Raw genomic sequence first — 26,145 nt, forward strand, 5'->3', positions numbered from 1 at the left:
CCCACCCAGGGATTGAACCCAGGTCTTTTGCATTACAGGCAGATTCTTTACCATCTGAGCCATCAGGGAAGCCCTTTAAAAAGCATGAGACTTAATAATTTTATCAAGACTTCAGAATTCCAGATCAACCTATAGAAATCAATTATACACTTACATTTTAGCCATGAATAAATGGAAAATATGATTTTAAGAAACACCATTTACAGTAGCACCAAAAATTTTAATTATTTAGAAATCAGTCTAGGGAATGATATACCAGTCTTTTACCCTAAGAATTACCAAGCTTTGCTGAGGGAAAGTAAAGAATCTGCCTGTCAGTGCAGAAGATGTGGGTTTGATCTCTGGGTCAGCAAGATCCCTTGGAGAAGGAAATGGCAACCCATTCCAGTATTCTTGCCTGAAAAATTCCGTGGATAGGGGAGCCTGGTAGGCCTCAGTCCATGGGGTTGCAAAAGAGTTGGACACGCTTTAGAGACTAAACAGCAAAAGAGTTGGACACGATTTATAGACTAAACAACAACAAAATTAATGAAAACCTATTAACTAAGTGGAAAAACAATCAGGTTCATGAATTGGATTGTTAAGATTTCCATTCTCACTAAATTGATTGGGAGATACAACCCAGTTGGTTATCAATAGAATGAGTTTTTTAAAAAATGGCATATGAACCAAATACGGATACATATAACAACTTGGCTGAATCTTGTTAAAACTTAATGCAAAAAAACCAAACCCAGACACAAAGAGTAAATACATCCTGTATCATTCCATTTATGCTATTCAAGAACAAACACAGCTAATTTATAATGATGACTATCAGAAACTGGTTGCTTGAATAATGGGGGAGGATATTGATTAGAAAGGGATATGAGGGGACTTTCTGGGATGAGAGAAATGTTCTGTAATTGATTTTGGGTGGTGCCTATGGGGTGTGTGTAATTGTCAGAATTCATCAAACTGAACATGTAAAATCCATACGTTTTACTGTGATTTGATTATGCCTTAGTAAATGTGTTTGGATTGAAAATTACAAATATCTTACCAAGTTATTGAACCATTTGAATGTTATCCTGTCTCAGATCATCTAAAGAGAAAAAATTCAAGCTCTTCATTCAGGCTGATGATTTTTATATCATTTTGTCATCACAGGTTTTGTGTGGCCATAAAGAAGGAGAATTACCCAGATTACATGCCCTCCAACATATTTTCTGACAGTGCAAAACAGATTTTCAGACAGCCTGGGCATACCATATACCTCTTGCCGACAGTGGTCATCTGCAACTTGCTTCCTTGTGAACTTGATTTTTATGTTAAAGGAATGCCCATTAATGGGACACTGAAACCTGGCAAGGAGGCGGCTCTCCACACAGCTGATACCTCCCAGAACATTGAACTGGGTAAGGGCTTCGTCAAATAAGTATTTGTAATTATTCTGTGAAAGTGTCAGTGGGTATCTTGTGACTGTTTGGCATACATTTTGGAGAAATCGTAGCACATATAATACTGCAGTAAGTGGGCTCGGGGACTTCTCTGGTGGTCCAGTGGTTAAGACTTCATGCTCCAATGCAGGGGGTGTGAGTTTGATCCCTCGTTGAAGAGTTAAGATCCCATGTGCTTCTGGGCCAAAAATCCAAAATATAAAACAGGAAAATAATGTAACAAATCCAATAAAGACTTTAAACAATGATCCACATCAAAAGGAAAAAAATGCACCAGCTCAGAGGATTTATGCAGTTAAAAAAGCAAAACTCCTAACGTAGAAAATCATTGAAACAAAAAACCTGAACAAAACTAAAAGATCTCAAGGCAAGCACTCAACATAGCCTTTTTTCTTGTGTTGCTCACTTGATGTGTGACTAAGGGAAGTCATTTTGTCTCTTCAAACCATGCTTTTTACTAGCTGTAGAATGAACAAAATCATATATCTCTCCTCGTTCAGAAAAAGGGAAAACGTTTGCCAAGCACGCTCGGTATCCCAGGCAGTATGTCAAATACTTTGACACACATGTTCTCGTGTAATCCTTATAGCAGTAGTTATGAGTCCCATTTTATTGATGAAGACATTGAGGTTTGGAATAGTTAATACATCAAGTCATTTTCAGTTGTAGGGATGAATGAAGTGAAGGTAGAGTCACTATAATATCTGTAGCTCTTGTAGCTAGAGGGTCCTTCCGGATATGGGACAGAAAGAATGTTTCTTTAAGGCTGCTATAGACATGTTGAAATAATAAGGACGTAGATATTTACCTGTTTTACAGTTTTGGAAGTGATTTCATTCTGTCATCTCATTTGATCTTCACAACAATGGATGTCTCAGGCAGAGAGACAGCTGTGACCCCCTTTTTACTGATGAGGAACCTGAAACTCATTGAACTTCAGCAGCGTGTCCCGCAGGGAAAAGCTTACATTTTTGAATACGTAAATCCTTGAGCTTAATCTCGAAAAGAAAAAGTACTGCAACCCTACTTGTCTGTTTTTTAAAATATAGGTCTTGCTCTACATTTAAATGTTTGTTCAACAAATATTTACTGAGCCCCTGTATAGAATAGAAATGCCCTCTCACCCTCCATCACTATGTGCTCTTTGAGCACTCCTTGTCTTCACTCTCATTGTTTACAGCGAGCATCACTTTTAATAAGAAGCTCTTGAAATAGGTACTGTTGTTATCCCCTTTTGGCAGATGGACACAGTGAAGTTAAATAGCTTGTCCCATGTCACACAGCTGTGAGGACAGACTGGGAATTGGAAGCCAGGCAGTGAGGCTGCAGAAAACCTTAACTCTTACCCTATACTTGGCATTTATTGAGTTTCAGACACCCAGCTGAGGGCCTGTATAGTAAACTCTTGAATAACCACAGCTGTAACTGATAACTTTCATTCTTCTAATTATTACATGGTTCAGACTCCCTAGTGTGACTTCTAGACCATATTTATTCTCACCCCAGCTAAAGGGAGATGGCCATTGTAATAAGGTTTCTGCCAGTTGAATACTGTAGTTACTGACTTTTCCAAGAGGAATCAAATTTAGTTTGGCTATGGGCTATTTTGACAAACTATAAAATGAAACTCATAAAGACAGTAGTTTTATCTTTCTTTAGGGGTGTCCCTGGAGAATTTTCCACTCTGCAAAGAATTGCTCATTCCACCCGGAACCCAAAACTATATGGTAAGAATGAGGCTCTACGACACCAACCGGCGGCAGCTGAACCTTACCATCCGGATTGTGTGTCGAGCAGAAGGATCTTTGAAGATCTTCATTTCGGCTCCGTATTGGTTGATTAACAAAACTGGTATGTACAGAGGCTGCTCCAGTCGGCCTTTGGAGTCGGTCATGGGAATTCAGATTTATTTGCTCCATGCACTAATGGAGCCAATGCAAACAGATTACCTCAACAGTGTAAGCTGCTGAACCTTTCCCACTCCATAGAAGTGCTTTAATCATGGTCAAGACTGGCCTTTTGGACAACAACTGAGTCCACTGAATAAATTCAGTCATCCCTTTTTCCCCCTTGATGATTTTTTTTTCCTTTTATTATTTGCATCTGTCTTGGATACACTGGGTGGGATTGATATAAACATTTCCCCTCCTTCCTAAAGGGCTACCACTGATCTTCAGACAGGACAATGCGAAGACGGATGCTGCAGGCCAGTTCGAAGAACACGAGCTGGCCCGGAGCCTGAGCCCTCTCTTATTCTGCTATGCCGACAAAGAGCAGCCAAACCTGTGAGTACAGTTATTTATGGGAAGGGGAAATAAGCTCCCAGGGAAGGGAAAAATTAGCAAAGGCTATAGTATATCCGTGTAAGTAGAAATAGACTGTAGATAACCATCCTGACTTGGCAGGGGGACAGCACCATGACTTAATGGGATTTTTTTCGGATCTAATTTCTGTGTTATTTGATATGGAAAATAAACCATTTGGTTTTGGTGTATAATGAAAGCCAGTTTTATTTTCTGTGTATTGAAGTGGTTCTATTCATAACTCTGCTGATGGTGAGAGACCCACATGTTCTCTTTTCTGTGCGGTTTCTCTCCCCTGGAAGCACTCAGCGCAAGCAGAGGAGCTGGCTGCAGAGGGAAGACAGGTTAGCCCGTTGGTAGAGAGCCTGCACCCCATTAATCCAATCAGGCCATCTTGTATTCGATTCTGAAATCCATCTCTTTCTGTTGAAATAAAGTGTGCCATTTCAAGATCTCAAAGCACTCATTACCTGTTTAAACACAGGGAAAAGCAACAATTGTGAGGATTAGTGGACATGTCCTTCTTAATGTATGGTAGGGCATTAAGGAAATGACAACTCACTCCAATATTCTTGCCTGGGAAATCCCATGGAGGAGCCTGGTGGGCTACAGTCCAGTGGGTCACAAAGAGTCAGACACGGCTGAGTGACTAAGCAAAGGGCATTAATTCACTTTATTTTTTCTTGGATTTGACATTCTGCTTTTTACAGTGGTCTTCTGATGTTTAGCCTTAATCCAAAAATATGTAGGTGAATTTGATACTGCTAAAATGCCATACCCCATTATCTATAGAAGGATGCTACAAACTTAGAGGAGGGCCACTCCAGTGGATACAGATGCATCTGTCTACCTAGAGGTTGGGCTGGAGTCACAAGAGGACTGACCAGGGTGCTGGCCAGTAGGAGACAGAAAACAGACGCTTGACATGGTCAGTAGGCCCAGTCTCACTGTTTCCCTGAATGGATTTTGACAGTTTTAGATCCAGGACTTGAGATTCAAAACAGTTTATTTTGTCCGTCAAATTCACAGTTTCTAAAGCCTTTCCACGTAGACGATCTCATTTGATTCTCCCAACATTTCAGTGGACTAGGCAGCATGGCAAACTTTTTAAGATGAGGAAACTAAGGCCCAGGGAGAGTTATCTGCCCAGAGTTACATTGCTTGTTAGTGGCCAATCTGGAACACACATCTGGGAATTATGTTTCCAGGATCCATGACAGGATGCTGGCCAACTGCATATGGTGCCTTGCCATTATATTAGCACCGGGCCCTTGAATGAATGTACCATTAGCTGCATCTTCTGTACATACTTTTCTCATATGTTCAGGGTATTTCATGAACCCTTGAAACACCAGAGTCAGGAAAGTATCAGTTTACTTTGAATCTTTGTTTTTCAGATATGGTAGCATTTTCCTCATGCCTTATGCTCACAGAATCGATGTTTTCTCCTAAAATGTTTAGTTGTGGAGGTCAGTACGTGCCACACGTTGTTGAGCTGTGACTACCTCTCAGACTGAGTTTTGACCACTGATTAATTGCCTCGCTGTGTTTGGGAATAACATGAGAATGAGGAAGAGTCACTGTTAGAGTTCTAATTTTGGCTGACAGCCACAGCAAGCCTTCCTGATTAGAACAGGTAGAAAAGACTTTCTTACGGATGAATGTCTATATACGTCTTTGCTTTTCTGCCCCACAGCTGCACGATGAGAATCGGAAGGGGGATTCACCCTGAAGGCATGCCAGGCTGGTGTCAGGGCTTCTCCCTGGATGGTGGTAGTGGCGTCCGAGCTCTCAGAGTCATCCAGCAAGGAAACCGCCCAGGGCTGATCTATAACATTGGTGGGTTACATTTGGGGGAGGGGGAGAATCTAAACCATGGGCCGACGATTTCAGCCTGGGAGGGGTGAGCTGGCCCTACGCTTTGGTCTGTTGGCAAGTGCTGGTTTTCTCATTTGCCATTGGGTCAGGTATCCATTCTCTGAATGCTAGATTGGTATCATCACAGACCTGTTCTTCTAGGGATCCAAGGAGCCACCTAAACACTGCCCTTTTGAGGTCTGAGGCTGTTTAGTTTCAGATTCACCTGTGTCAGGAAAGTGTCAGTTTGGCTTGAATCCTTATTTTTCTCAGAAATAATAGGAACACTTAGAATGCTTTTCATCCTCCAAGCATTTCCCATGCGTTCATTGAAACCTGCAAACCCTAAGAGGGTAAGAAGCATTGTTCTCCTTGAAACTGAAGCTGAGGGGTTAAGTGACTTGTCCAGATATAAAGGGGAAGTCTGGGTTGGAATTAGGATTATGACTGAGGTGTCCACATTTGAGGCAAAAAATATAAAATGCACTTGGTGGTTATGGTAATTAGAAATCCCTAAGCTCGCTTAGCAGAGAAAGCAATGGCACCCCACTCCAGTACTCTTGCCTGGAAAATCCCATGGACAGAGGAGCCTGGTAGGCTGCAGTCCATGGGGTCACTAAGAGTTGGACACAACTGAGTGACTTCACTTTCACTTTTTACTTTCATGCACTGGAGAAGGAAATGGCAACCCACTCCAGTGTTCTTGCCTGGAGAATCCCAGGGATGGGGAAGCCTGGTGGGCTGCCGTATTTGGGGTTGCACAAAGTTGGACACGACTGGAGCAACTTAGCAGCAGCAGCAAGCTAGCTTAGAGGGCTTCCCAGGTGACTCAGTGGTAAAGAATCTGTCTGCAATGCAGGAGACACAGGTTTGATCCCTGGGTTGGAAAGATCCCCTGGAGAAGGAAATGGCAACCCACTCCAGTATTCTTCCCTGGGAAATCTCATGGACAGAGGAGCTTGGCGGGCAATAGTCCATACGGTCATAAAGAGTTGGACATGACTGAGCACACACAACTAGTCTAGATTGGTGCTTTAACACTTTCCATGCACAAGCTTGCTTAGCTTCTAAAGGTGGGGAGCACCAAGGGAAGATGTGCCTATGCCTATGTACCTCAAAAGATGTCGCAAAAGATTAAGACAAACTTGACTTAATTATGTCTCAGATTTGAAGTGTTAGCAGTGTATCCTTCCTTTCCTATATAACTTCTGGGCTCCATATAGGAAAACCATTGAACTCTCTGTGGTAATGGAAATGTTCCATCTTGTACTGTCCAATGTGGAGGCGCGAGCCACACATGGCTGCTGAGCACTTGAGAGTACATTACTAAGAAATGTGAGTGTGACAAAGAAACTGAATTTTTTATTTTGTTTTTTTATTTTGGTGAGTATGAGTGGTCGTGTATGACTAGTGGCTACTGTTTTGGACAGTGCTGATGTAGAGAGTCATGTTACAGAAGGAAAAATTGAGATGGTATTACTTAGCTGTTTACTTGACTCCCATGGAGTCAGTGCTTTGTTTAAGTGTTGGAGGGTTTATTAGTGAAAGACTCTCTTCCAAGTATAGTTTGCTTTTTTGTTTTTTTTTTTTTAAACATGAATTTGCATGCATTCTCCCTTGACTTGGAAGCTGTCTCCTTTAAAGCTGACGTGAAGACTTTTAATAGAAGAGATAAACTTTTATCTGATCCTCCACCTGAGGATCACAATTCTCATGTTTGTTCGCTCCATCCCTTTAGGCAAAGTCCACTTCATGCTGGGTTTGGCTTTTTGCTGAGGTGTCTGGTCCTTGATAGAGTTTCCAAAGCAAGCCCCTGCAGGTTGGTCAGAAGCCACAGTTGGGACAAATTGGAGGAAACACCGTGGTGCCTGTGCCTTTTGAAGCAGCTGGCACTAAGGAACCACACAGAACCCTGGCAGAGAGGCAGACTGAGCTCTCCAGTGGAAATATGCAGGGAGTGCACACACAAACTTAGATGCTGCGTGCATTCATTGGAACACATCACTTATGTGTTTAGGGACCAGACTATGTTTCACATTTCGTTGTTAACACTAAAGAAAGGAAGAGAGAGTTTGAGCTAAGATGAGATTTTATGTGAGATCTTAGCATGTATTAAGAGAATTTGCGGAATCTCTTATATGACTATTTTTGAAGAATTGGATAGATAACTAGCTTCCTATCAGGAAAGTTGAAAGCACAGACACAAGTAGAAAAATCATGCAGTGCCTGACCAGGTAACCTTAACATGTACCTCCAATAAGGATGATTTTGTATATTTTGATCTTATCAGCTATTCATTTGTTAAGGGTTTGCCAGGGCAATCTGAGATAAAAGGGAGACAAAAATTTTTTTTTTAATTGAGTCTTGATGCTATACACTCTTTCTGTGATACCAAATAGACCTTTTTTTTTTTTTTTGTCCCCCAAATATACCTTTAATAGGTATATTAGTTGAGATCAGGCATCCGGTCCCATCACTTCATGGCAGATAGATGGGGAAACAATGGAAACAGTGGCTGACTTTATTTTGGGGGGGCTCCAAAATCACTGCATATGGTGACTGCAGCCATGAAATTAAAAGACGCTTACTCCTTGGAAGGAAAGTTATGACCAACCTAGACAGCATGTTCAAAAGTGGAGACATTATTTTGCCAACAAAGGTCCGTCTCGTCAAGGCTATGGTTTTTCCAGTGGTCATGTATGGATGTGAGAATTGGATTATAAAGAAAGCTGAGCGCAGAAGAATTGATGCTTTTGAACTGTGATGTTGGAGAAGACTCTTGAGAGTCCCTTGGACTGCAAGGAGATCCAACCAATCCATCCTAAAGGAGATCAGTCCTGGGTGTTCATTGGAAGGACTGATGCTGAAGCTGAAACTCCAATACTTTGGCCACCTGATGCGAAGGGCTGACTCACTGGAAAAGACCCTGATGCTGGGAAAGATTGAGGGCAGGAGAAGAAGGGGACGACAGAGGATGAGATGATTGGATGGCATCACTGACTCAATGGACATGAGTTTGGGTAAACTCTGGGAGTTGGTGATGCACAGGGAGGCCTGGCGTCCTGCAATTCATGGGGTTGCAAAGTCGGACACGACTGATCGACTATAAATTGAACTGAACTATTATATGATAAGGTTGATTTCTGATAATTAATGCTTTTCTGTATGTCATAGAAAAGTGATGGGGATTTATCTCCCTATCCTAGTATTACTGAATGTTTCTTAGATAAAGAGTTTTAGTGTTGAAAGTGTGTTAGTCATTCAGTCATGTCTGATTCTTTGTGACCCCATTCACCTTTGCCTGCCAACTCCTCTGTCCATGGAATTCTCCAGGCAATAATACTGTAGTGGGTAGCCATTCCCTTCTCCAGAGGATCTTCCCGACTATTCCAGTATTACTGAGCATTTCTTAGATACAGAGTTTCAGTGAGTGATTTTGTGATTTGCTGTTTTTCAGCTATTTTGAGATTTACATTAAAGAAACACTAGTACAAGTGAATTAGGGAGTTAACAGATCAGAGTATTTATAATTGAAAGTATGTTGGGACATCCAGGACATCTAGTTGTCATATCCTAAGGTCACTTCTCTTTTTATGATCTCTTGATACTTGTCTTTAATAGGGTTCTTTGTGTCTGTCTCTGAGGCAGGCTCCCTGGGTTTAATCCAGCTACGCCACCTACTGGCTCTGTCACCTAAGGACAAGTCACTTATCTTTCCCTGCCTTAGTTTCCTCATCTGCAAAAAGGAAGGAATGAAAATATCTAGCTCACAGGGTTGTTACAAGAATTAAATGTTGAGCCTTTGGTAGAGGGTGTAATGTGTACTAAGAGTTCAATAAATGTTATTATTTTTATTATTTTTTACCATAAATATTATCATTGTATAACCAGAGTTCAACCCAATGCCTTGAATATAGTTACTTTATTCATTGTCTGAATGAAGGAATGAACTCGTCCATCGAATTTCAGATTTTTAAAAGTTATTATCAGTTTTTGAGATAATATGGTGTTATTTCATTTTTCTTTCTTTCTTTGGAACTTGGTGTTTTGAGATTTCCTTTTGATTGACTATGACTTTGTTTCCTTGGTACGTTTTCTGTTTTGTCTTTTTTTCCCCACAGTACCTATTAGGTGCTGAAAACATTTATTTTATGAAGGAATAGATTCAGTAGTATTTAGCATTATATTTGAGCTGGATTTTTTTTGGGCTGACAGAAAATACTAAAAGAGTCAGTTGAGTTTAGGGCAGTTGCAGAATGTAGTTAAGTAATACGCAGATTCTCCTCTATGTTGTAAAAGGGGCATGTTCCCTAGGAGGAAATTTTGTGTCCCGTATGTAAGGAGAAATGTGTCACATAAGCTGTCTTAGTAGTCAGCTTCATAAATGGAAACCAAGCTAAACACTTGTTTGTTTCAGTTGCTGTTAAAATTGTACATACTTTATGAAGAAGCTGGGAATTATGGGGATACTGATGTTGCCAAGGAGACTTTTTAAGGTCTAAATGGCAATAAAGAATGGGAAAGTACCTTCAAAGAACTACTTTGAAGGTAGTTGCTGTTTTCGTTCTATTCTTAGGAGATGTCACAGCCTCTGTGGGTGCTACAATCATTATCTCAGAGAAACTAAGTAATTGTGAAGGCTATTTAATTTTTTCAGGCCATATTTTTTTCCTTCTGATTAATTCATGGAACTGGTTCTTTTTATTCATAGGTATTGATGTCAAGAAAGGCCGAGGCCGATATATTGACACCTGTATGGTCATCTTTGCTCCCCGTTACCTGTTGGATAATAAGTCATCCCACAAGCTTGCATTTGCACAGAGGGAATTTGCCAGGGGACAGGTAAGCAGCTTGCTTTTGAAGAATGACTAGTGCTTATTTAATAGCACAGTGAATTTTAATGTCATTTTAATTTTAATGTCACATTTAATTTTATTGACTTATCTCCCTGTCAACAGTAAGTTTGTTGACTTGAGTAAACGACAGAATGATCTCTTGTTCGCTTCCAAGGGAAACCATTCAATATCACGGTAATCCAAGTCTATGCCCCAACCAGTAATGCTGAAGAAGCTGAAGTTGAACGGTTCTCTGAAGACCTACAAGACCTTTTAGAATTAACACCCAAAAAAGGTATCCTTTTCGTTATAGGGGACTGGAATGCAGAAGTAGGAAGTCAAGAAACACCTGGAGTAATAGACAAATTTGGCCTTGGAATACAGAATGAATCAGGGCAAAGGCTCATAGAGTTTTTCCAAGAGCGTTCACTGATCATAGCAAACACCCTCTTCCAACAACACAAGAGAAGACTTTACACATGGACATCACCAGATGGTCAACACCGAAATCAAATTGATTATATTCTTTGCAGCCAAAGATGAAGAAGCTCTATACAGTCAATAAAAACAAGACCAGGAGCTGACTATGGCTCAGATCATGAACGCCTTATTGCCAAATTCAGACTTAAATTGAAAAAAGTAGGGAAAACCAATAGACCATTCACGTATGACCTAAATCAAATCCCTTACTATTATACAGTTGAAGTGGGAAATAGATTTAAGGGACTAGATCTGATAGACAGAGTGCCTGATGAACTATGGATGGAGGTTCATGACATTGTACAGGAGACAGGAAGCAAGACCATCCCCAAGAAAAAGAAATGCAAAAAGGCAAAATAATTGTCTGAGGAGGCCTTACAAATAGCTGTGAAGAGAAGAAAAGCAAAAAGCAAAGCAGAAAAGGAAAGATATACCCATTTGAATGCAGAGTTCCAAAGAATAGCAAGGAGAGATAAGAAAGCCTTCCTCAGTGATCAGTGCAAAGAAACAGAAGAAAACAATAGAATGGGAAAGACTAGAGATCTCTTCAAGAAAATTAAGAGATACCAAGGGAACATTGCATACAAAGATGGGCTCAGTAAAGGACAGAAATGGTATGGACCTCACAGAAGCAGAAGATATTAAGAAGAGGTGGCAAGAATACACAGAAGAACTATACAAAAAAGATCTTCAACCCAGATGATCACAATGGTATGATCACTCACCTAGAGCCAGACATCCTGGAATGTGAAGTCAAGTGGGCCTTAGGAAGCATCACTGTGAACAAAGCTAGTGGAAGTGATAGAATTCCAGTTGAGCTATTTCAAATCCAAAAGATGATGCTGTGAAAGTGCTGCACTCAATATGCCAGCAAATTTGGAAAAGTCAGCAGTGGCCACAGGACTGGGAAAGATCGATTTTCATTCTAATCCCAAAGAAAGGCAATGCCAAAGAATGTTCAAACTACTGTAAAACTTAACTCATCTTACATGTTAGCAAAGTAATGCTCAAAATTCTCCAAGCCAGGCTTCAACAATAGAGATGTTCAAGCTGGTTTTAGAAAAGGCAGAGGAACCAGAGATCAAATTGCCAACATCCCCTGGATCATCGAAAAAGCAAGAGAGTTCCAGAAAAACATCTATTTTTGCTTTACTGACTATGCCAAAGCCTTTGACTGGGTGGACCACAATAAACTATGTATAATAAAAAGTAATGAAATTCTGAAAAATAAATAAAGAAATAAATAAACTATGGGAAATTCTGAAAGAGATGAGAATACCAGACCATCTGACCTGCCTCTTGAGAAACCTATATGCAGGTCAGAAAGCAGCAGTTAGAACTGGACTTGGAAAAACAGACTGTTTCCAAATAGGATAAGGAGTTCGTCAAGGCTGTATATCGTCACCCTGCTTATTTAACTTATATGCAGAATACATCATGAGAAATGCTGGGCTAGATGAAGCACAAGCTGGAATCAAGATTGCTGGCAGAAATATCAATAACCTTAGATAAGCAGATGACATCACCCTTACGGCAGAAAGTGAAGAAAAACTAAAGAGCCTCTTGATGAAAGTGAAAGAGAAGAGTTGAAAAGTTGGCTTGAGGCTCAACATTCAGGAAACTAAGATCATGGCATCTGGTCCCATCACTTCATGGGAAATAGATGGGGAAACTGGAAACAGTGTCAGACTTTATTTTTGGGGGCTCCAAAATCACTGTAGATGGTGACTGCAGCCATGAAATTAAAAGATGCTTACTCCTTGGAAGGAAAGTTATAACCAACCTAGACAGCATATTAAAAAGCAGAGACATTACTTGCTAACAAAGGTCCATCTAGTCAAAGCTATGGTTTTTCCCATAGTCATGTATGGATATGAGAGTTGGACTGTAAAGAAAGCTGAGCATCTAAAGAATTGATGCTTTTGAACTGTGGTATTGAAGACTTTTGAAAGTCCCTTGGACTGCAAGGAGATCCAACCAGTCCATCCTAAAGGAGATTAGTCCTGAGTGTTCATTGGAAGGACTGATATTGAAGTGGAAACTCCATTACTTTGGCTGCCTGATGCAAAGAACTGACTCATTTGAAAAGACCCTGATGCTGGGAAAGATTGAAGGCGGGAGGAGAAGGGAATAACAGAGGATAAGATGGTTGGATGGCATCACTGACTCAATGGACATGAGTTTGAGTAGAATCTGGGAGTTGGTGATGGACAGGGAGGCCTGGGGTGCTGCAATCCGTGGAGGGTTGCAAAGAGTTGGACGTGACTGAGCAACTGAACTGAACTGAACCATTTTGTGCCTTTGGTGCCCTAAAAAGCTCCTGGTGGAGGGCAAGGCTCAGGGTAGAGAGATTCTCAGTAAACATTTACATCTTGACTTGACTTTTGACTAACGTCAGTGACACCATGTTTTAGGGAACAGCCAATCCTGAAGGTTACATTTCCACGCTTCCTGGTTCCAGTGTGGTGTTCCACTGGCCTCGGAATGACTATGATCAGCTGTTATGTGTCCGGCTGATGGATGTTCCCAATTGTATTTGGTCTGGAGGCTTTGAAGTCAACAAGAATAATTCCTTCCATATCAACATGAGGTGAGTCCAGAGAATATATTTAGTCACAAAGTAGTCTTGTTTGAGGTGTGGCAATATAAATAGTAAGCTGTAAGTACCATATAAATTTGAAATATTTATAAAGCTGTAAATTGCAAGTAGGTACTTTTAGTAAGACTACTCTTGATGAAATGGGCACATATGTTTCTGACTGAAAGGTCTTAAAACTGCAAAGGCTATGCAGATAGGAATGAACCTTTTTATGGAATGAGCTAAAAGGGGGCATTGGCAGTTTTGATCATTGTGCAGTTGCTGTCATCTGAAGTCACATGTCCAGGGAGTAGCACTGAGCTCATGGTCGCCTGCAACTCTTGTCAGCATTCAGATGGCAGCTTTGATTATGTTTTTGTCTGTTCTTGCACATTGTACAAGCTCTTCTGTCATTAGATGCCATTCCAGTAAATCTCCTGGTCTTCTTTGCCCAACCCAGTGACCCTCAGATCCTTATTAAGAAAAATCAACAAAAGCCAGGGTCAGTTAGCACAGGATGACTCTTTTCTTTCATCCAATGCTTTTTTTTTTTTTTAATGTATTAAACTTTAAAAAGATTGTGGTAAAATGCACATACCATATGAGAAAGATAGCATAACATAAAGACCCAGACATTATTTTGTGTGCCTCAGGCACATAAAGTAAAATTTACTCTCTTAGCCATTTTTAGCTTTAAAAGTGTTAGGTACATTCATGTTGTGCAGTCTCCTAAACTCTTTTCATCTTGTAAAACAGAAACGCTATACCCATTAAATAACAACTCTGCATTTTCCCTTACTTAACCCCTGGCAACCTTTGTTCTCCTTTCTCTATGAATTTGACTGCTCTAGGTACCTCAGATAAGTAAAATCATACAATATTTGTCTTTTTGTGACTGGCTGATTTCACTTAGCATAATGTCCTCAATGTCATCCACATTGTAATGTGTCAGAATTCCTTTTTTTTTTGGTGACAACATTTAGTTTATTACATTTTATTTCCCTTTAGTGCAGTGAAATTCTATTTCATTCTTTCTTCTTAATTTCTTCAAGTATAACTGATTTACAATGTGGTGTCAATTTCTGTTATACAACACAGTGATTCAGTTATATAAACATGATATATATGTTCTTTTTCATTTTCCTTTCCATTATGGTTTATCACAGGATACTGAATATGGTTCACTGTGGTATACAGTAGAACCATTTTACATTCACCATTTATATTTCACCATTTTACATTCTTGCAAAGAGCACACAAGGGTCCAGTTTCTCCACATCTGTACCAATGCTTTTTATTTTTCTTTTTTTTGATAATAGCCATCCTCATGGGTGTGAGGTGGTATCTTATGGTTTTGATTCTCATTTCCTTAATGATTAGTGATGCTGAGCTTCTTTTCATGTGCTTGTAGGCCATTTGTACATCTTTTGACATGTCTGTTCAAGTTCTTTGCCTGTTTTTGAGTTGGATTTTTGTTGTTGTTGAGTTGTAGGAATCCTTTATTCTGGATACTAACCGCTTATGAGATATATACATGCGTGCATTCTAAGTGGCTTCGGTTGTGTCCGACTCTCTGCAACCCTAGAGTCTGATATATGAGATGTATAATTTACATATATTCTCTCCCATTCATATGTTGCATTTTTACTCTGTTGATTGTATTCTTTGACATATAGTTTTTAATTTTGATATAGTCCAGCTTGCCTATTTTAACTTTGGTTTCCTGTGCTTTCTGTGTTGTATGCAAGATCATTGCCAAATCAGTGTCTTGAAGCTTTTCCCCTGTATTTTCTTCTGAGAATTTTATAGTTTTAGCTTTTCTATATAGATCTTTGATCTGTTTGTATTCATATAAGGTTAAGAGTTCAATAGAGACATCAGTTTGCTGACAAAGATTCATGTAGTCAAAGCTATGGTTTTTCCAGTAGTCGTGTATGGTTGTGAGAGTTAGCCCATAAAGAAGGTTGAGTGCTGAAGAACTGATCCTTTCGAACAGTGGTGCTAGAGGAGACTCTTGAGAGTCCCTTGGACTGCAAGGAGATCAAGCCAGTCAGTCCTAAAGGAAGTCAACCCTGACTACTCATTGGAAGGACGGTTGCTGAAGCTGAAGTTCCAATACTTTGGGTTCCAGATGTAAAGAGCTGACTCATTGGAAAAGACCCTGATGCTGGGAAAAATTGAGGGCAAGAGGAGAAGGGAGTGACAAAGGATCAGATAGTTGGATGGCATCACTGACTAAATGGACATGAGTTTGAGCAAACTCAGAGGGATAGTGAAGGACAGAGAAGCCTGGCATGCTGCAGCTCAGGGGGTCACAAGGAGTCAGACACGACTTAGTGACTGAACAACAACAGAGTCCAACTCTATTCTTTTGTTTGTGGATATCCAGTTTTCCCAGTATTATTTGTTGAAAAAACTTTCTTTTCCCTATGGAATGGTTTCTACACCCTTGTCAAGAATTATTTGACCCTATATGTGAGGGTTTATTTTGGGGCTTTCTAGTCTATTCCTTCATATTTTGTCTTTTTGCCAGTGTCAGACTGTTTTGATTACAGTAGCTTTGTAATAAGCTTTGAAATTAGGAAGTGTGAGACCTCCATCTTTGTTTTTTTTCAAGATTATTTTGGCTACGTGGAGTCCCTAGAGATTCCATCTGAATTTTAGGATAGATTTTTCTATTTCTGGGGGAAAAAAACAGTTGGAATTTTGATGAGCATTATATTAAATCTCTAGATCTACTTTGCTTAGCATTGACATCTTGACAATATTAAGTCTTCTAAATCCATAAACTTGGGATGTCTTTCTGTTTGTTTCTGTCTTCTTTAATGTTTTTCATCAAATGCTTTTGAAGCCAAAGAGACTGAAATCAGTGCTAGTTCAACACATCTAGAAGCAAAATTTAATTATTTATACCTTATGGTGAGTTCTCTTTGGAGAGAACACTATTATAAGGGAAGAGAAAAATGGGTAATTTATTAACAGATGATTCAAAATAATATTTATATTTGACTTTTTAAAAAATGCATTATCTGAGCTTTTTCTTTGATTTTGTTTTTGTTCTGGTGTGCCTTAATTATCTTTTGCCCTGCTCCTTATTAGAGCTAGTTGCATCTGGTATAGTGGTTTTCAAGCTGTGTTCCTAGAATTCATACGGGTCTAAGGAGGTGATTTTATAGGCCAGGTGAGTGAAGTGGACAGGGCCCCAGTGCCCTCATCCTGACTTCAACCAGAACTCCTGTCTCATAGTGTCATATGTTCCCCACAAGGTTGGGGTGGGGGTGGGCAAGGTGAGGAATTTGCAGCTAAAACCACCATTGATTTATACACTGCTTTGGTGGAGGCAGCCCAGGTCTGTTGTGTGGTATAAAGCCAATTCAAAACTAAACAGAAAAGTTACTCATGATTACTTAAAAGAAGAAGAAAAGAAAGGAAAGAAAGGTGTGGAGGGTAGGGGTGGGTGATACCTTTTAATCCCTTTGAAATAGTTTCAGTGTGTGGCCCTAAACTACTGAGCAGGGACCTGGGCCAGATGTTTCCTTTACTTTCCTCAAGTTTTCATTTTGAAACAATTTAAACCCACAGAGAACTTGTAGGAGTAGTACAAAGACACCCCTCCTTTACCTGCATTTCCTACTTTTCAACATTTGCTCTGTTCTTATTCTCTCTCCACAATGTATTCACATGCATCATTTTCCCTAAACCATTTGAAAGTAAAATGAAGTCATCATAATACTTCAGACATAAAAAATTTGTCACCTGTCATTACACACTGAAGAAATTTAATATCATGTTTTTAAGCATATAAAGTATCCTTTAAAATGTTCTTCACAGTAACCCTGCTTCCCAGATCTGGGGTCCAGTGAAGGATCATGCATTTTATTTGGCTGGTGTGTCTCATCTGCTTTAATCTAGAATGGTCATTGTCTCAGTTTTCCCCTTTTGTCTTTATTAACGTTGACATTTTTGGAGTCCAAGCCAGTTTCATATAGAATGTTTTGTTTTCTGGACTTTTCTGATAGTTTTCGACAGTCAAGTTTGGGCCTGACGTTTTTGGTAAGAACACTACTTCTGCGGTGGTGTATATTTCTCATTGCATCTTGTCAGGAGGCCTGTGATGCCTGTTGGTTCCATTATTGATGTTAAATTCAATCATCATTTGGTTTAGGTGCTGTCCACCAGGTCTCTCTATTGTAAAGTTACCTTTTCTTTACAAACAACACTAGTCCATTGTAGGGATAATTTGAACCTTTTTATATACTCACTTTTCACAAAACCTTTCAGTCAGTGGTTTGGTGGTTCTCACCTGAATCAGTTGTTACATTAGTGGTTGCAAAATGGTGATTTCTGGTTCTTACATGTCTTCTACGTTTAGTAACTGATATTCTTCCATAAAGAAGAGCTTTGCATTCTCTCCAGTGGTTTGTCTATATTTAAACACACACACACACACACACACACACACACACACACACACACATTACGATCGCATCTGGTACCTCCATTCCACAGGATTCTTCCTCATCTTCCCTTATCCTACAGTATGAACCCTGTTCATCAATAACATCAACATATTCGTTTGAACCATATGAAATTCCTCTTTTCTAGGTTAAAAGTAGTCTAGTATCAACAATTTTATGTAGTTCAACCAATATTTACTCACTTCTTGCACTGACACTATGACCCAAAACAAACCCAAAGTAAAATTTGTAGATCTCATATAGCTATGGCATGCTGTTCAGTTTCTTGAATGATTTCTTTTTTACTGTGTGATTGTACTGTCAATTTCTACTTTTTAAATGTGGCCAAATAACATACAGTGGTAATTGTGAGAAGTATGAGAAGAAAGTGAGTTGGGAACTTGTTCCCTACATTTTATGCAGCCTCTATGATTTCCTTTTGTTGCAGGGATACTCTGGGAAAATGCTTCTTCCTGCGTGTGGAAATTACTCTCCGAGGAGCTACCTATAGGATCTCCTTCAGTGATACAGATCAGTTACCCCCTCCTTTCCGAATTGACAACTTTTCTAAGGTATCAAGGGGAGTTGAGAGCCCTTTTGGCTCTTTCATATGTCGGAAAGTGGAGCATATACTGCACTTAAGATGATGATGAAATACATTGTAAACTTGGGTTTGAAAGAAGCTGCACAGCGGTCTCAGGAATTCTAACCACTGGGAGGTGGTTTCTGCTGGTCATTTTGATTGCTGGGCAACCTTGTCCAGAAGTGACTTCTCAGCTCCCAAAAGTTACTTTGACCAGATGGTTTGGTTAGCATGGGGCCCTCTGCAGACACACCATATAAACAGAGAAATCTGAATCAGATTGACAAATGCCCAGTAGAATGGGCAGTTCTACTGATGCTTTGTTAACAGTGAGCTCCCTTCTGAATCTTCCAAGTGCAGCCAAGATGGAGGTTGTTAGATTCTATTTTAAATTATGCCTTATATCTTATAATTTGTAACTTTCCATAGCTGAATCCCAAGATTTTTGTTCCTTTCTTTGTTCATGGTGTATCCTGGGCATGGTGGGGTGAGACTAGATGCCACTGAAAGAACAGAGTTGCTTTCTCTAGGTATTTGGTATGGCAAAGCTTCTCAAAAGCTTTTACCCAACAGACTGTGACCCATGTCCTCTAACTGGTGGGCTTTTTGCAATTTTGAAGATGATTAGAAAGGCATTTGAAGAGGCCAGCTGTTGAGCCTTACTTGTGGTTTTGTACCCTATATAGCATTCATTTGGGAAAGATTTGGAACCTAAGAGGCACTGAATCACTTTCCAGCATCACCCCACTGAATGAAGGTTCTCCTTATTCTCTGCTGTTCCTGTAGGTCCCGGTTGTCTTCACTCAGCATGGCGTTGCTGAGCCCAGGCTCCGCACTGAAGTGAAGCCCATGACTTCCTTGGATTATGCTTGGGATGAACCCACCCTGCCACCTTTTGTTACTCTGACTGTTAAAGGGGCAGGTTCCTCTGAGATCAGCTGCAACATGAATGATTTCCAGGATAACCAGCAGCTTTATTATGAAAATTTCATTTACATTGCTGCTACATACACGTTCTCTGGGTAAGTCTGGGTTAAATTACTGTTCTTGTAAAGCAGAAAGCTCTAATTATTAACTGGTTTTAAATTTTAAGCAATTCTCAAAAGGCTGAGGGATGAAGGAAGATTCCTTCCATTCTTTACCAAATCCTAGGCTCAGACTTTATCTTGAGAGCTCTTTTGTCTAAGCCCTTGTCTTCTGGCTAGAGTAAAATTTATCCAAAGAGGCAAGACTCTTCTCTTTTTAAAGAGCTTCCTAATAATCCATTCTAGTATTTAACAACTCTCCTTGGGCATTGTTGTTGTAATAGCTTCAACTTCTCTTGCTTTATGGTGATATTTCTTATGCATTTTTTAAACTTCTTGCTGCTAGCTGCTATTTTTTATTTGTTTTACCTCTTTCCTTATTTGAAACTGACTAATATTCATCCATAATTACTCGAATCACTATTCTGACCCTCCTCTCCCATTGAGAACACTGACTAAGCAGACACTTTAGGGTCTTCTTAATAGTCACCTAAAGGCAAGCAGAGGAGTTTAACTTGACAGTAATTGCAGTTGCCTCAGAATTATGATCTTATGATCTTCATTGTTTGTCTGATTAGTTAGTTGTATTTAGAAAAAAAAAAATCAAGGTAGGAGTAGTCAGCTTGTTGTAATTCTGTTAGATTGGTACATGGATAGGTACATAGAGATTCAGAATATTAGGCTTTGAAGAGTAGTCATTCCACCAACACATAAATACAGTTGTTTCTGTGCTGATCACAGGGCCAATTTTAAAGTTGATCCATGAAGATACTGGGAAAATAGCCGAATCTTTAGCATTCCAAATATAAGTCACCTGGTGAACAGTACATTTAAAGTCCTATTTATTTGCAAAATGTCCTAAATAGTTTTGCTTATGAAATATTTTTATATGTGCCTGAGGCCCCCAAGAAATTGTCTGAGTCTGTGCATCATCTCTCTCATCTGCTTAGACCCTAGATTTCACTAATAATGATATGAATGGCATGTTTGCTTTGATAAGGTTTTAGTGCCTGAAAAACCAGTCCTTAATCTGGTTGCTATGCATGTTTTTCTCTATACTTCCTCATGTTCTGGTAGTTACTAAGCTCTTTAACTGAAGAATCCTAGTGGAGACTTAGTAGTGTCACAGGTTGAGCAGATATGAATAGATAAAAAGAGAAGTTTCTGGGAATCTAGTGTGCTGAGAGGCTGAACTATATTTTGGAGTGTAGTGGATCCTATTTCTTTGCATCTTTGATGAGAACTAATGATGAGGAAAGAGACTAGGATTTTGTTTTTTGAATTGAGGCAAAGTTCATAAACCATAAAATTAACCATTTGTTAAAAGTGATGAGTTTGGTGGCATTTAATGTATTCATGATATAAAGCTACCACCTCTCGTTCCGAGACAGTTCCATCACTCCAAACCCTAAGTAGTTACTGCCTTTTCTTCCAGCCCCTGGAAATCACAGATCTGCATTCTTGTCTCTAAGGATTTACCTATTCCAAATATTTCACATAAATTATCATTAAATATCTGACCTTTTGTGACTGACTTATTTCACTTAGCATAATGTTTTCAAGGTTCACCCACATTGTAGCGTGTGTCACTTTTTCATTCCTGTTACGGCTGAGTAATATTCCATTGTACGTCTATACCACATTCTCTTTGTCCATTCTTTCTTTGATGGACATTTGTATTGTCCCTACTTTTTGGCTATTATGAACAGTGCTGCAATCAACATGCCTGTACATGTGTTTAAGTGCTTGTTTTAATTCTTTTGTGTGTATACCTTGGGGTGGAATTGCTGGGTTCCATGGTAATTCTTTGTTTACCTTTTTGAGGAACTGCCGTACTGTTTTCCACAGCAGCTGAATCATTTTATATTCCTGCCATCAATGTATAAGGGTTTCATTTCTTCTACATTTTCTGCAGAGCTTGTTGTTTTCCACTGTTTTCTTTAATTGTAACAATTCTACTAAGTAGGTAGTGGTATCTCAGTGTGGTTTTCATTTGCATTTCTATACTAGCTAATGACATTGAAGATCTTATCATGTGCTTATTGGTCAGTTGTATATCTTTTTTTTTCCCCATGCTACATAGCTTGTGGGTCTTGAACTCTGGCCACTTGGGCCATGGCAGTGAAAGGTCTGTGTCCTAACTGCTGGACTACCAGGGAATTCCTCATTTGTATATCTTTGGGGAAATGTCTGTTCAAATCCTTGGCCCATTTTTACATTTGATTTTTTTTTTTTTTTGCCTTTTTATTGTTGAATTTTACAACTCCTTATGTAATATGTGTGCAGATCCCATATCAGATCCATGATTTGCCACTATCATCTATTCTGTGGGTTGTGTTTTTACTTTCTTGGTAATGTCTTTTGTAAGGATAAAAGTTTTTAATTTTGTTGAAATCAATTTTTTTATTTACTTGTGCTTTTGATATCATGAAAGCTAATTTTTAACTTTGAATTTTTCAGTCCCTTTTTTGATGATAGAGATTAATGGAAATAGGAGAATAATCTAAACAAAATCTCATCAAAATACCCCAAAGTATAGTTAAGGCTGCAGCAATTCCATAAAACTTAGGGTTCTTAAGCCCAGAGAAACACAACAGGATAGAATTGGAGGAGGTGATTATGAACCCTTTGTTTTCTTTTCATCCTAAAGGAACTTCTGATTTCTTGCTAAGATGTGAGGATGCAGTAACGCTGATCGTCTTCCTGGCAAACAGTAGAGCCAATTCTTGGACCTTTGGAATGTCTGGCTTGGTTTTTGTTTTTTTCCCTCTAAAAATATATAGTCATTCTTTTATGTCAGAATTTCACTTTTATGTATATCTTCTGACAAATGAATCTTTGAATTATGCAGGAGAACAACACAACCTTAATCTTTCTGCAGCTTGAGTCAGACTTTTTCTTCCATGATTAAAAAAAAGGTTTTCTATATAGTGGAGGTTTAGGCATCTGCTTATGAATACTTGAATAAATACATGTGTGTGGGGTGGGGAGGGTGTGTGTGTATTATGACTGTTACTGTTTTTTCAATTCTAGTTTACAGGAGGGGACAGGACGGCCTGTGACTTCCAACAAAGCCATTACTTGTGCAGAGCTTGTCTTGGATGTCTCACCGAAGACACAGAGAGTCATTTTAAAGAAGAAGGTAAGAGAGCCTAGAACTTGAGTTTAGAATAAAAGATTTAGAATAAAAGTTAGAATAAGAGATAGGCCGCCTGGTCCATCCCCTCCTTTTGCAAACGAGCAGCTGGAGACCGGGGCCTGGGCTCAGGGTGGAACTTGGGTGTCCTGACAGCTCCAGTTGGGGTTCTCCCCTCTGTCCTGCGATGCCTACTGTAGGAACCCTACGTCCCTCTCATCTTTGATACCCTTCTTGGAGAACTCAATTCTTGAATTTATTTTTTTCCCCAAATTTGTGATTTGTCATTTTCCTGACTTTTTTTCTGTTGTAACACTCCCCTAATCTACTTTTCCCTGAACTCAATGGAAAAATGATCACAATGACAGTTTTTTCCCTATTTATGGCAGCATTCTTTTCCAGTTTAGGAAAATGTTTATGCTGTTAGATCTAGATATTGAGAGAAAGAGTAAACTGACCAGAAATATTGTGGCTGACAGAAGGACTAGAAAGAAATAGTTGAGTCTTCAAAATGAACGTTGTTTGAGAACAGAGGTACAGAAAATCACTGTAAGAGGAAGGAGATCACTAACTAATTATTTGAAACACTCCCCCAAGGAGTGTGTTCCAGAAAATTTTGCATAATGTAAGTTATATAATCCATAAATAACCCTGACAGAGGAAGTGTGTTCACCATGTAAGTGGCCCTCATACTAACGGAGAATGTGCCTTTATCACCTGAAGTGGCATCAGTTGTAGCAGTGGGTAGTGCAGGTGGTTGGTGACTCATTTGGCTTTGAGGTTGTGCAACTCTTCTCACATCTTTAATGGGGGGGGTAGATTCAAGTTATTTCACATTTTGCACATCAAATGAAACTTTGATACATGGATTTTTAATTCAGTTTTATATTTTTAACAACTTTATTGATACATAATTCATACACCATACAAATCTTCCATTTAAAATATACAGTTCAGTGGGTTTTAGTATATCTGCAGTATGTACAACTATAACCACACTCAATTTTAGAACATTTTCATCACTCAGGAAAGAACTCTGTATCCTTTAGCTATCTCATGCACATACCCCATATTTCCCAGCCCTAGGCAATCATTAATCCACTTTCTGTCACTATAGACTCCCCTGTTCTGGACTTCCATGTGAGTGGTCTTCAGTGAGGAACTTCTTTCACTTATCCTGGTGTTTCTAAGGTTCATCCATCTATCAGTCTACCAGTACTTCTCAGATTCCTTACCTATCTAAGCCACCAGGGAAGCCCAGTACTTCTACATGTATTTCTGTATCACACCATTTGAATGTCACATAATGCAACTTTGCTTAAAATCTTATCACACTTTTCTATAAGATTGTGTTAGATACATTTTAGAAATCAGATTTGGGAATGGTGATGAGGAAACAGAGCATGTGCCAGAGGATGTTTAAATTACTGTACAATTGTGCTCCTTTCACGTGCTAGTGAGGTAATACTCAAAATCCTTCAAGCTAGGCTTCAGGACTGTGTGAATCAAGAACTTCCAGATGTACAAACTGGGTTTAGAAAAGTCAGAGGAACCAGAGATCAAATTGCCAACATTCATTGGATCATAGAGAAAGCAAGGTAATTTCAGAAAAACATCTACTTCTGCTTCATTGACTTCATGAAAGCCTTTGACTGTGTGTGCTGTGTGCTTAGTTGTTCAGTCGTGTCCCACTCTTTGCAACCCCATAGACTGTAGCCCACCAGGCTCCTCTGTCCATGGGGATTCTCCTAATGGACAAGAATACTGAAATGGGTTGCCTAACCCTCCTCCAGGGGATCTTCCCAACCCCGGGATTGAACCCAGGTCTCCACATTGCAGGCGGATTCTTTGCCGTCTGAGCCACCAGGGATCACAACAAACTGGAAAATTCTTAGAGAATAGGAATACCAGACCACCTTACCTGTCTCTTGAGAAACCTGTATGCGAGTTAAGACGCAACAGTTAGAACCTTACATGGAACAATGGAACTGGTTCAAAATTGGGAATGGAGTAAGACAAGGCTGTGTATTGTCATCCTGTTTATTTATGTACTCATGCAGAGGACATCATGTGAAATGCCAGGCTGGATGAATCACAAGCTGGAATCAAGATTGCCACGAGAAATATCTACAACCTCAGATATGCAGATGATACCACTCTAATGGTAGAAAGTGAAGAGGAACTAAAGAGACTCCTAATGAGGGTGAAAGAGGAGAGTGGAAAAGCTGGCTTAAAACTCATCATTCAAAAAATTAAGATATGGTGTCCAGTCCCATCACTTCATGACAAATAGAAGGGGAAAAAGTGGAAGCAGTGGCAGATTTTCTTTTCATGGGCTCCAAAATCATTGCAGACAGTGACTGCAGCCATGAAATTAAAAGATGCTTGCTCCTTGAAAGGAAAGCTATGACAAACCTAGACAGAGCATTAAAAAGCACAGACATCACTTTGCTGACAGAGGTCTGTATAGTCAAAACTGTGGTTTTTCCAGTAGTCATGTATGGATATGAGTGTTGGACCATAAAGAAGGCTGAGTGATGAAGAATTGATGCTTTCAAATTGTGGTACTGGAGAAGACTCTTGAGAGTCCCTTGAACTGCAAGGAGATCAAAGTCAATCCTAAAGGAATTCAACCCTGAATATTCATTGGAAGGACTGATGCTGAAACTGAAGCTCCAATACTTTGGCCACTGAATTCGAAGAACTGATTCATTTGACAAGACCCTGTTTCTGGAAAGATTGAAGGCAAAAGGAGAAAAGGGTGACAGAAGATGAGATGGTTGGATAGCATCACTGACTCAATGGACATAAATTTGAGCAAACTCTGGGAGATAGTGAAGGACCGGGAAGCCTGGCGTATTGCAGTCTATGGCATCACAAAGAGTCAGACACGACTTAGTGACTGAACAGCAACAACAACAATAACAAAAAGAGACCATGAGGTGTAGTAATTGAAAGTAAACAATTTTCTTGACTTCTATTGAAAATTTTGAAAAAGAAAATTTTGAAAGGCAGTAATTTAAAAATAAAAGTCTGACAGAAATCAGGGAATTGGGGGGGGAAAAATGGAAGAGTCCTTGGAAGTGATTCAGATGACCTTCAAAGAAGTGTTCACGTTGATGAGGATGTTAGAGTGAATGAAAGTCAACTCAGGAGAAAGATGATTTTTCAAGTGGGATGTGATCACAGGTGTGATCAGAAAACACGAATCACGAATATACTGGTGATTTCCAAGGCCTGTGTTGACTGTTAAGTAAACAAAAACAAAAATTTTTAATTAAATAGCAAAAAGTATTTTAATAAAAATTTTAATTTATACACTTTCATGTTTGTTATTTCACTTGATGAAGATGAAAACTGGTAAATGAGAGGGCAGGTGATAAGTGAGTTACGTTGACATCTAAGACTAGACAGTTCTTTGAATAGGTGCTAGGAAATGGATCTGTGCATTT

The 26,145-nt window shown here is 39.4% G+C and overlaps 1 protein-coding gene across 11 annotated transcripts in view; it reads left to right on the forward strand.

Moving 5' to 3' along the window:
• The window catches only part of VPS13D (vacuolar protein sorting 13 homolog D), a 269,200-nt gene that overhangs the window by 111,580 nt on the left and 131,475 nt on the right, over positions 1-26,145 (forward strand). For 10 of the 11 annotated variants that reach the window (XM_070474310.1, XM_020897781.2, XM_020897934.2 and 7 more), the window contains 9 exons: positions 1,150-1,397; positions 3,099-3,290; positions 3,598-3,724; positions 5,439-5,581; positions 10,311-10,441; positions 13,329-13,504; positions 18,398-18,521; positions 19,319-19,554; positions 22,591-22,699. In XM_070474310.1, coding sequence (XP_070330411.1) covers positions 1,150-1,397; positions 3,099-3,290; positions 3,598-3,724; positions 5,439-5,581; positions 10,311-10,441; positions 13,329-13,504; positions 18,398-18,521; positions 19,319-19,554; positions 22,591-22,699 — 1,486 coding nt within the window. Of the gene's footprint in view, positions 1-1,149; positions 1,398-3,098; positions 3,291-3,597; positions 3,725-5,438; positions 5,582-10,310; positions 10,442-13,328; positions 13,505-18,397; positions 18,522-19,318; positions 19,555-22,590; positions 22,700-24,753; positions 25,625-26,145 lie in introns of those variants that run through there. The other variant, XM_070474315.1, reaches the window with a different exon arrangement.

This window comes from Odocoileus virginianus, chromosome 11, assembly GCF_023699985.2.
Source record: "Odocoileus virginianus isolate 20LAN1187 ecotype Illinois chromosome 11, Ovbor_1.2, whole genome shotgun sequence".
Taxonomy (NCBI): domain Eukaryota; kingdom Metazoa; phylum Chordata; class Mammalia; order Artiodactyla; family Cervidae; genus Odocoileus; species Odocoileus virginianus.